This window comes from Scyliorhinus canicula, chromosome 6 (assembly GCF_902713615.1).
Source record: "Scyliorhinus canicula chromosome 6, sScyCan1.1, whole genome shotgun sequence".
In the NCBI taxonomy this organism is placed as follows: domain Eukaryota; kingdom Metazoa; phylum Chordata; class Chondrichthyes; order Carcharhiniformes; family Scyliorhinidae; genus Scyliorhinus; species Scyliorhinus canicula.
Genome location: NC_052151.1, coordinates 127,520,579 through 127,533,074, shown reverse-complemented (window position 1 = coordinate 127,533,074; position 12,496 = coordinate 127,520,579). Strand labels below are relative to the sequence as shown.

Here is a 12,496-nt window from a genome sequence, read left to right as displayed (position 1 = left end):
CATGTACCGGTTGATGATACTCATGCAACTCATGTAGTCAAAGACCATCCTGTTTTTCTCCCCGGTTTTCACCACTACCACTTGGGCTCTCCATGGGCTGTTGCTGGCCTCGATGATACCTTCCCGCATTAGTCGCTGGACCTCAGACCTGATGAAGGTCCTGCTCTGGGCGCTGTACCGTCTGCTGCTGGTGGCGACGGGTTTGCAACCTGGGGTGAGATTTGCAAAAAGGAAAGGCGGGTCGACCTTAAGGGTCATGAGGCCACAAACAGTAAGGGGTGGTAAGGGCCCGCCAAATTTCAGGGTTAGGCTCTGGAGGTTGCACTGGAAATCCAAGCCGAGTAGCAAGGCAGCGTAGAGGTTGGGGAGGACGTAGAGGCAGAAGCCGCTGAACTCTACCCCCTGGAAGGTGAGGGTGGCGATCCGGAGGCCAGAGAGATTCTCTGGTTAGCGGGGTGTACCGCGAGGGAGAAGCACCTTACCGTATTGGGGTGGATGAAGCTCTCAGTGCTCCCGGAGTCCAAAAGGCAGGATATCTCATGCCCGTCAACCTTTACCTTTGTCGAAGCGGTCGCGAGGTTGTACGGTCGAGACTGATCAATCGTGACCGAGGCGAGACGTGGCTGGTCGTCGGCAATGCAGGCGATGAGCGGCCTGATGAGGTGCCCGACGAGCAGGAGTCCTGAGGCGGTCAGGGGCATAGGCCTGTACGTTGCGAGGCGGCCGTAAGCAAGAGCGCTAGTATTTTGGTCGCCGCGAGGTCAAGCGTGGCCCTTTCTAAGAGGTGCTGGCAAATGTAGTCAGACCCTATGGCCATAACGAACACGTCTCTCATCAGCAGGTTCAAATGTTCAGTGGTGGAAACGGCCTGCCAGTCACAGTCTCTCACTAGGGCGAGCAGGGCACGCCAGAAATCTTCCACAGACTCCTCGGGAAGTTGGTGCCACGTGGATAGGAGATGCCTGGTGTAGATTCTGTTGGTCCGCTGAGCGTAATTCTCCTTCAGTAGCGCCATGGCTTCTGTGTAGGTCGGCGCATCCTGGACGAGGGGAAAAATGGTGGAGCTCAGCCGCGTGTACAGAATCTGGAGCTTCTGTGCTTCTGGGATTGGGTCTGGCGCAGACCCGATGTAAGCTTCAAAACAGGCTAGCCAACGTTCAAAGTCTTTTTTGACATTGTCTGCTTGAGGATGCAGCTACACGCAATCCGGCTTGATGCGGAGGTCCATCTCTGAAAAATCTCTGTGTAATAAATTGATGCACTATCAATTACGATGAGACGAGAGTAGAATGTAATCGAGGCTTTATTGCACAGAGATGTGTGTCCTCCTACAGCAGCTGACGAAATGACTGCTGTACAGAGAGCACACATATTTATACTCCGCCTACTGGGCGGAGCCAGCAGGCAGGGATCTACCCCCGTACCTGTAGTACAGGGGCCTTACCGTAAAACCCAAATATATATACAGTATAATACGTCAGTGGTGACTACCACAACCTTCCAAACCTGTGTCCTCTGCCACCTTGAAGAGCAATAGGAGCAGGTGCATGAAAACACCAGCACCAACAAGTTCATCTCCAAGTCACAACCATCCTGTCTTAGAAGACTATGACCCTTCTTTCACTGGTGCTGTACCAAAATCTTGGAATCTCCTCCTTAATAGCACTGTGGGTTTACTGACACAACACACACTGCAGCAACTCAAGAAGGCAATTCAGCACTAGCTTCTCAGCCAGCAATTAGTGACAGGCAATAAATGCTGGATTTGCCAGTGGCACCACATCCAATGAATAAAATAAGCTTTCTCTACTCTGTTACAAACAATAACCTCAACTTCAGAACCATATCCCGTTAGACAAGTGTGATGTTTTAAATTTTTATACCAGGCATCCATGGTCTCTCATTCGGACTCCGAATTCCGTGTCAAATGATATGCAATTTCTTGCTGTGATGGTGGTCATCATAACCTGGGCTTAAGCAGGTCATGGCACACTTATCAGACTGGGGGATTGGTATATGCACTCCCCTACTGAGGGGCAGGGCACCCCTTCTACATCCTGTATAAAACAGGAGGGCCATTAACTGGGAGCTGTCTCTGGTAGTAGAGTAATTGCTCTGTATTCTTGTTCTATTGCATTAGAACTTTTTCCTTTTGATTCAACCTGTTTGGTTCAGTGTAAGCTACTTTCCGGACCTTTATAATACTGGCGAGGAGGAGTAAACTCTTGTCTCTGGACGACGGTGCAGCCTTTGGCCTTCGCTGCCTCTGAAGCACCGCGTTCCGGTTGGGTTCTTCCGTCCCCGGGACGCAGTTATTTGGTCGGTTATTTGGTTATTTGGAGACAAACTACGCATTGCCGGAACAACGAAGGCCCCCGTAGCGTATGGTCACCAGGAGGCCCAATTGTCTTGAATAGTAGTCATGGGGAGGGTCTCGTTTGTTGGGCCACGATTGGCTCCGCCATCTACACTTGGATTGGAGCCAAATTCTCCAGGTTGGCTCGGGCAGTTTATATGCTGTTGTCAGGAAGTTTCCCCGAGATATTCCGCCCAGAGCTCAGCACCATCAGAGGGATGGTAGCAAGGATTCACATCGACCCTCTGGCCGAGCCTCGATTCTTCCAGGCCCACTCTGTTCCATATCCCTTAGTTGACAAAGCTAATGCAGACTTGGATCATCTGGAAACGTTGGACATAATCTGGCCTGTCCGTTTTGCCGATTCGGCTGCTCCCGTCCTCGAGCCAGACTGCTCCGTCCGCAATTGTGGGGGGTTATAAATTAACCGTGAATACCACTTCCCGCCTGGACAAATATCCGCTTCCGCAAATGAAAGATTTTTATGCCAGACTGGCCGCCAGCATTACTTTCACAAAATTAGACATGAGCAACAAATATCGGCAGTTGCTGCTAGATGAGGCCTTGCGGCGTTATGTCACCACCAACACCCAACGGGGCCTGTTTGAATGTACGCATTTGCCTTTTGGGGTGTCTTCTGCATGTGCCATTTTTCAGCGTCCCATGGAAAGCTTGCTTTGTGGATTGCCACGAGTAGCCGTTTATCTGGATGATGTTTTGGTCACCAGCATCTTGGAAGAGAAACACTTGAAAAGTCTGGTGGCAGTGCTCCACAGGTTCTCAGACTTCGGCATTTGACTGCACCAAATATACCTGTGGATAGCGCTGGTCTCCACCCCGTGGTGGATAAGGTGAAGGCCATCCAAATGACTCTGGTTCCCACCAACGCCACGACTCTGAGGTCGTTCTTAGGCCTTGTTAATTATTATGGAAAATTTGTTCCGTACCTGCCTGTTATTCTGGCCCATTTACATTCTCTTTTGAGGAAAAACTCGAAATGGCATTGGGGTCCTGACCAGGAAGCCGCCTTCTGGCAAATAAAGAAGTGCCTGACAACCTCGGGCTTGCTGACGCACTGTGACCCTTGGACACCTTTGATCGTCACCTGTCACACCGCCCCATATGGGATCAAATGCCGGATGGCTGAGAGCATCCTGTTGCCTTTGCTTCCAGAACCCTGTTGCACTGCTATGCCCATATGGCGAAAGAAGGTTTGGCAGTGATCTACGCTGTCAGGAAATTCCATCAATATGTGTATTTCTTTTTGATCACAGGCCACAAACCTCTGCTGTGCCTTTTTATTTTTAAAAAAATATTTTTATTGAAGTATTTGTAAAATTTTATAACAAAAACAGAAAAAGAACACTAAACGTTAAACATTAACATAGTGCAAAAATAGATATTTCCTCAAACGCACACACACACACACACACACACACACACACCCCCCCCCCCCCCCGCCCTCGGAAAGCTGCTACTGCCGACATTTTAAATTAAATTTCCCCAAGCAAGTCGACAAACGGCTGCCACCTCCAGGAGAGCCCTAACATTGATCCTCTTAAGGCAAACTTTATTTTCTCGAGGCTGAGAAACCCAGCCATGTCACTAACCCAGGTCTCTACACTAGGGGGGCTTCGAGTCCCTCCACATTAACAGGATTCGTCTCCAGGCTACCAGGGAGGCAAAAGCCAGGACTTTGGCCTCTTTCACTCCCTGAACTCCTTGGTCTTCTGACACGCCAAAGATCGCCACCTCTGGACTCGGCACCACCCGCATACCTAGCACCTTGGACATTGCCCTGGCAAACCCCTGCCTGAACCCTCCAAACTTCAGGCATGCCCAAAACATCTGGACATGGTTTGCTGGGCTCCCCGCACACCTGTCTTCTATCTCCGAAAAAGTTGCTCATCCTCGCCGCCATGTGTGCCCGATGTACCACCTTAAACTGTATAAGACTGAGCCTGGCACATGATGAGAAGGAATTGACCCTACTTAGGGCTTCCGCCCATAATCCCGGATCTAACCCCCTCCTAACTCCTCCACCAGGGTTTCCTCCGCCTCCGACAGCTCCTGGTAGATATCCAACACCTTTCCCTCCCCCACCTAGGTACCGGAAACTACTCTATCCTGTAATCCCCGTGGCGGCAGCAGCGGGAAGGCCACCACCTGCTTCTTCAGGAATGTCCCTGCTGGGCCTTTATAAATAAGACAAGGCCATTCACCCATAGCCTCGGTTGGAATCCAACGCTGGGCACTGCTACGAACTTCTTCTGAATACACATTCGACCACTGTCCTGGGACCCAGACTTCCCACGCAGATGCACTGAGTCGCCTGCCGTTGCCCTCGGAGTCACTGCCTCCCCACCTTGTCGGCAGACACTCTTCCTGTCACAGCCTTGCGTATCCATGATTGGACGCCAAAGGATTCAGTCTTTGCGAAGCTACGAAACGTTGTCCTCGTTGGCGGCAATGCAGATCAGTTATCTGGGGAGCTGAAGGCTTTCGCCACCAAGTTGACTAATTAAGTGTAGAAGATGGGGTCTTGCCCAGGGGACCCTGGTTGGCGAGAAGGCAGTCCACATATAATCTCCCTGGAGGAGTTTCCCTTCAACTCTTGGCACCCCTGAATTTTTTTTAACCTTACCTGTCCGAATTCCCAAGGTCTCTTGCCTACCTCAACATCGACCACCTCTGAGGCTTTAAGGCTGGCAGCCCTATCACTGGGCTGGCAGCATAAACAGACCACCACCCATCCTTAATTGGACAGCAGGTCCACAGGTAACCAATTAGAAGGCTGCTTTTTGTAAAATTGCTGAGGTGGTCCTGCTTACAGTGGGCTTGGAACCCGCCTTCTGCGGCAACTTCAGTCAGGACACCCACAGTAAAATTCAAGCTACTGGGTCAGCAAGGAAAGTTCAGAATTAAGAAATCATCTTATTATCAAAGAATTTTCTACTTTGGCAGGAAGGATAGAAAAGCAGTAAATTAGTTTAATTGAGAGAAGTTGGAAAACTCAGTGGTACAGATGGATCTGGGTATCCTGGTACATGAATCTCAAAAACGTATGCAGATACAGCACGTGATTAGGAAAGCAAGTAGAATGTCAGCATTTATTGCAAGGAGAATTAAATATAAAAGTAGAGAGGTTTTACTGCAGCTGTACAGGACCTTGGTGAGACCACATCTGGAGTGCAGTGTACAGTTTTGATCTCCTTATTTAAAAAACAGAAACAATTGTATTAGAAACAGTTCCAAGGAAGTTCACCCGACTCATTCCTCGGATGAAGGCCTTATGTTATGAAGAAAAGTTGGTCATAGGGCAGCTCGGTAGCACAGTGGTTAGCACAATTGCTTCACAGCTCCAGGGTCCCAGGTTCGATTCCCGGCTTGGGTCACTGTCTGTGCAGAGTCTGCACGTTCTCCCCGTGTGTGCGTGGGTTTCCTCCGGGTGCTCCGGTTTCCTCCCACAGTCTAAAGATGTACAGATTAGGTGGATTGCTCATGCTAAATTGCCCTGAGTGTCCAAAATTGCCCTTAGTGTTGGGTGGGGTTAATGGGTTATGAGGATAGGGTGGAGTGTGGACTTGAGTAGGGTGCTCTTTCTAAGAGTGTAGACTCAATGGGCCAAATAGCCTCCTTCTGCATTGTAAATTCTATGAAATATTGGGCCTATATCCATTGGAGTTTAGAAGAATGAGAAGTGATCTTATTGAAAGATTCTGAGTGGACTTGGTAGAGTGGATACCGAGAGAAGTTCCCTCCCATGGGGTGACTAGAACTATAGAACAGTATAAGGATAAGAGGTTTCCCATTTAGGATGGAGATGAGAATACATTTTTTCTCCCATAGGGTCATTAGTCTGTGGAATTGTTTTCCTCAGAAAGCAATGAAAGCTGGGTCATTGAATTTATTCAAGGCAGGGTTTGATGGACTCCCATGTCTATCAAAATCTAAGGATATGGAGGGCAAACAACAAAGTGGGGTTGAGACCACAACCAATTCAGCCATGAGGGGATTGAATGACGAGCAGGCTTGAAGGGTCAAATGGTCAACTCCTGCTCCTAAGTCCTATGTTCCTACAGTAAACACAAAGGATAATCTGGTTTGAAGCAGCATTATAACTCCTGCGTTCCCAAATTGCAACAATAACATGCATAATTTAAAATTAAACATCATACTGCCTGCCCCCAACCTTCCTAATGTGTGACAGTTTACCTTTTGCAAAGTTTTAATCAGCTTGTTTTTCCCTTCAATTAAATCAGCACAGAGCTGTTGCTGTTTTATAAGAATGTCACGCAGATCCTGTGGTATCTTACGGGCCTTTGCTGTCAGCCATTTCTTTGTGATGACTTCAAATTTTTCCTCACTCATTGTTGCTTCATTCTCCAGCTTTGCAGTCCTTCAAACAACAAAATAAATTTTAAAAATCCAGCAGTTTGTATATAGAATTCTTTTTAATGTCATTATTATGGTGACGTCAACACAAACTCATTATTATGGCGATGTCAACATTTATTTACCTTGGAGGTTTCCTTATCGTTTTCTCTGCAATAATTTGTGATTTTAATCATACCCAACCAAAACAGTTACCTTTAAATTCAAAACTCTTGTCAAGTGAATTCACGAACGATCTGATATTCAAACCACTACCAGACAACAGTCTGAATGTCTCTCTGTATTTTTACATTACGAATACTTTGCTTTCTCTTTTCAAATAAAGGGCTCGATTTAATGGCCATGCTACGCTTAAACAAGGCTGTTAAATCGCGGGAGAGGGCAAAATTGAGAACTGCGCCAGGTGCCAATCTGTTGTCGATCTAAATGGCCCTCTCCGCAAAATCAGGATCCCGCCTTAGCCTGGCGAGAAACCAATAATCACCACTTAAGCCCAATCTCCATACAATTAATGGGAGCGGCCACTATCTAATGGAGCCTTGTGATCTAACCGCCTCCCCAGCAAGTGGTCACTTGGGCACCTATTAGTACATCTTTTTAAAAACGTGAAGCTGCCGGAAGGGCTGCTGCACGGACCTCAGGAGATGAGTAGACATTTTCGCTCAAAGGCAAAGAGCCTGATGGCGTGGGGGTTGCGGCCCCAGCGCTCGGGGGCAGCCCTAATCCAGGTTGGCCACCATCAGTGATGGGTGGAGAAGGGGGGTTGACCACCCATGACCTGGCAGGACTAGGCAGAGGGTGGATATGATATAATCTTTATTAGTGTCACGAGTAGCCTTACATTAACACTGCAAAGAAGTTACTGTGAAAATCACCTAATCGTCACATTCCGATGCCCGTTCATAAGAACATAAGAACATAAGAACTAGGAGCAGGAGTAGGCCATCTGGCCCCTCGAGCCTGCTCCGCCATTCAATTAGATCATGGCTGATCTTTTGTGGACTCAGCTCCACTTTCCGGCCCGAACACCATAACCCTTAATCCCTTTATTCTTCAAAAAACTATCTATCTTTACCTTAAAAACATGTAATGAAGGAGCCTCAACTGCTTCACTGGGCAAGGAATTCCATAGATTCACAACCCTTTGGGTGAAGAAGTTCCTCCTAAACTCAGTTCTAAATCTACTTCCCCTTATTTTGAGGCTATGACCCCTAGTTCTGCTGTCACCCGCCAGTGGAAACAACCTGCCCGCATCTATCCTATCTATTCCCTTCATAATTGTAAATGTTTCTATAAGATCCCCCCTCATCCTTCTAAATTCCAACGAGTACAGTCCCAGTCTACTCAACCTCTCCTCATAATCCAACCCCTTCAGCTCTGGGATTAACCTAGTGAATCTCCTCTGCACACCCTCCAGTGCCAGTACGTCCTTTCTCAAGTAAGGAGACCAAAACTGAACACAATACTCCAGGTGTGGCCGCACTAACACCTTATACAATTGCAACATAACCTCCCTAGTCTTAAACTCCATCCCTCTAGCAATGAAGGACAAAATTCCATTTGCCTTCTTAATCACCTGTTGCACTTGTAAACCAACCTTCTGTGACTCATGCACTAGCACACCCAAGTCTCTCTGAACAGCGGCATGCTTTAATATTTTATCGTTTAAATAATAATCCCGTTTGCTGTTATTCCTACCAAAATGGATAACCTCACATTTGTCAACATTGTATTCCATCTGCCAGACCCGAGCCCATTCACTTAACCTATCCAAATCCCTCTGCAGAATTCCAGTATCCTCTGCACTTTTCGCTTTACCACTCATCTTAGTGTCATCTGCAAACTTGGACACATTGCCCTTGGTCCCCAACTCCAAATCATCAATGTAAATTGTGAACAATTGTGGGCCCAACACGGATCCCTGAGGGACACCACTAGCTACTGATTGCCAACCAGAGAAACACCCATTTATCCCAACTCTTTGCTTTCTATTAATTAACCAATCCTCTATCCATGCTACTACTTTACCCTTAATGCCATGCATCTTTATCTTATGCAGCAACCTTTTGTGTGGCACCTTGTCAAAGGCTTTCTGGAAATCCAGATATACCACATCCATCGGCTCCCCGTTATCTACTGCACTGGTAATGTCCTCAAAAAATTCCACTAAATTAGTTAGGCATGACCTGCCTTTAACGAACCCATGCTGCGTCTGCCCAATGGGACAATTTCTATCCAGATGCCTCGCAATTTCTTCCTTGATGATAGATTCCAGCATCTTCCCTATTACCGAAGTTAAACTCACTGGCCTATAATTTCCTGCTTTCTGCCTACCTCCTTTTTTAAACAGTGGCGTCACGTTTGCTAATTTCCAATCCACCGGGACCACCCCAGAGTCTAGTGAATTTCGGTAAATGATCACTAGTGCATCTGCAATTTCCCTAGCCATCTCTTTTAGCACTCTGGGATGCATTCCATCAGGGCCAGGAGACTTGTCTACCTTTAGCCCCATTAGCTTGCCCATCACTCCCTCCTTAGTGATAACAATCCTCTCAAGGTCCTCACCTGTCATAGTCTCATTTCTATCAGTCGCTGGCATGTTATTTGTGTCTTCCACTGTGAAGACCGACCCAAAAAACCTGTTCAGTTCCTCAGCCATTTCCTCATTTCCCATTATTAAAACTCCCTTCTCATCCTCTAAAGGACCAATATTTACCTTAGCCACTCTTTTTTGTCTTATATATTTGTAAAAACTTTTACTGTCTGTTTTTATATTCTGAGCAAGTTTACTCTCATACTCTATCTTACTCTTCTTTATAGCTTTTTTAGTAGCTTTCTGTTGCCCCCTAAAGATTTCCCAGTCCTCTAATCTCCCAGCAATCTTTGCCACTTTATATGCTTTTTCCTTCAATTTGATACTCTCCCTTATTTCCTTAGATATCCACGGTCGATTTTCCCTCTTTCTTCCGTCCTTCCTTTTTGTTGGTATAAACCTTTGCTGAGCACTGTGAAAAATCGCTTGGAAGGTTCTCCACTGTTCCTCAACTGTTCCACCATAAAGTCTTAGCTCCCAGTCTACCTTAGCTAGTTCTTCTCTCATCCCCTTGTAATCTCCTTTGTTTAAACACAAAACACTAGTATTTGATTTTACTTTCTCACCCTCCATCTGTATTTTAAATTCCACCATATTGTGATCGCTCCTTCCGAGAGGATCCCTAACTATGAGATCATGAATCAATCCTGTCTCATTACACAGGACAAGATCTAGGACCGCTTGTTCCCTCGTAGGTTCCATTACATACTGTTCTAGGAAACTATCGCGGATACATTCTATAAACTCCTCCTCACGGTTGCCTTGACTGACCTGGTTAAACCAATCGACATGTAGATTAAAATCCCCCATGATAACTGCTGTACCATTTCTACATGCATCAGTTATTTCTTTGTTTATTGCCTGCCCCACCATATCGTTACTATTTGGTGGCCGATAGACTACTCCTATCAGTGACTTTTTCGCCTTACTATTCCTGATTTCCACCCAAATGGATTCAACCTTATCCTCCATAGCACCGATGTCATCCCTTACTATTGCCCGGATGTCATCCTTAAATAACAGAGCAACACCACCTCCCTTACCATCCACTCTGTCCTTCCGAATAGTTTCAGGTACACCGAGGGAAAATTCAGGATGTCCAATTCACTGAACAAGCACGTCTTTTGGGACTTGTGGGAGGAAACTGAAGCACCCGGAGGAAACCCACGCAGACACGGGGAGAACGTGAAAACTACACACAGACAGCGAGCCAAGCCGGGAGTCAAACCTGGGACCCTGGCGCTGTGAAGCAACAGTGCGAACCACTGTGCTACCGTGCCGTGTCTCAGCACCCGCAGATCCACCATGCCAATCCCTGGACCGTGTGGTTGCTTCTGAGGCAACCCCAGCCCACCTGCTCCACCGACTACCCATAACTCCCACTGACCACGGAGGCCTCTGGCCGCACGGACGCTTTTTTGCTAATTGGGAATTGGAAATCGCAGTTAAGTGAGCACGTCACACATCCCAAGTGGATTCCCATGGGTAGTCATGCCATGTAGCATTTGTGAGTTATTGCCTAGCATCCCAATCAGACCGTGATGCCTGGACATTGTGCTTGAACACTGCGGGAGTCAACATCACAGACGGCAACATCTGAACCCACCCAGCGGCTAGGCCCCAGCACCGGGGACATCTCGGCTGCCAGACAGTAAGTATGTGCACCGGGATGAGGACCAGCGCCCAGTCCAGGTAACGTTACGTGCAGGTGTCCAGGGTATAGGCTCAGGGGTCCGGCAGGGGGTCCCGCTGCGGCCGGGCTGCATGGGGCGGAGGGGGAACTGAAGATTCTCAGGCTGCATGACATCGCTGGTCTTCAATCCCAGGCCCTCTCCCAATTCCTTACAGATATTAGATGGTATGGACGATGTCTTGAACCCTTGCCGCTGGAGGTGGCGGCGGCAGTATCATCAACAGAGATTCGAGGTGGCGGACCATGTGCAGACCCCGCTCATACCTGGAGGACCCAGCTGATGAACAGGCCAGGGAGGGACCCAAAGGTAGAGGCTCGTGACGGCCCAAGGTGTACAGGTGCCGCTCTGGCGCGGCCACCCTGGCTGTCATCAATGATGTTTCGAACAGATGACGGATATCGAGTGCCGCAGGAGGCTCCGCCTAAACAAGGGGACGGTGCAGCACCGGCACCATGTCCTCATGGACTTAGCACCACGTGGAAGCAGAGGATACCTGCCCCCGATGACCAACAAGATCACCACAGCCCTGAACCTCTATGGCTCAGGATCATTCCAGGGCTCCAGCGGGAACTTGTGCAGCATCTCACAGGCTACAGCCCACAAGTGCATCCTGTTTGCTCGGACAGCGGATTATATAAATTTGACATTGGACCAGGCACAACAGGCTGCCCAGGCAGCAGGATTTTCTGCCACTGACGGGATGCCCCAGGTCAAGGGGGTAATAGATGGCACGTCGCCTTGCGCTCACCAGGCCGGCCGGGAGTGCTCTACATCAACAGGATGAGGTTTTACTTCCTAAGTGAACGCTTCCCAGGGAGTGTGCACAACAGCTACATCCTGGGGCAGTCGGACATCCCCGGCCTCTTCAAAGACAACCGGTATGCTCTTGGTCGGTAGGCTCTTGGGGGAATAAGGGTTACCCGCTGAGGATCTGGTTAATGACGCCAGTAAGGAGGCCAGTGACTTATACGGAGACCCAATACAATGAGGCCCATGCGGCCACCCTGGCTGTCATCAAGCGGTGCATCAGACTCCTCAAAATGCGGTGTCGATGCCTCGATCGCACTGGTCGCCAGAGGGTCGCCCGCTTTGTGGTGGTCTGCTGTGTCCTCCACAACCTGGCAGCGGGGCGACGTACTGGAGGTGGAGGAGGACGAACATGTGTCCACCTCAGGAGGTGGAAGAGGACGAGGAGCCGCTGGACCAGGAGGGGCTGGAGGATGAGCCCGGGGAGGACCTGCAGGCAAGGGTCTGGCAAGCCCAGAGGGCTAGGGCTAAAATTCTGCATTCCTGGTACAATTCTGTGCTCTCTCCAGGGCTTTAACATCCTGCCCTAGAAGTGTAACGTCACATACCTGTTTTTATACTCTATGCCTCTATTTATAAACCCAAAGATCCTATAAGCTTTCTTACCATCTGTTTCAACTTGCCTGGCCACCTTCAGAGAATTATGCACTT

The 12,496-nt window shown here is 48.5% G+C and overlaps 1 protein-coding gene across 1 annotated transcript in view; it reads right to left on the bottom strand.

Annotated features, from left to right (window-relative positions):
- Positions 1-12,496, bottom strand: part of drc1 (dynein regulatory complex subunit 1 homolog (Chlamydomonas)) — a 133,686-nt gene that overhangs the window by 85,509 nt on the left and 35,681 nt on the right. The window contains exon 4 of the mRNA XM_038800120.1: positions 6,572-6,755. Coding sequence (XP_038656048.1) covers positions 6,572-6,755 — 184 coding nt within the window. The remainder of the gene's footprint in view (positions 1-6,571; positions 6,756-12,496) is intronic.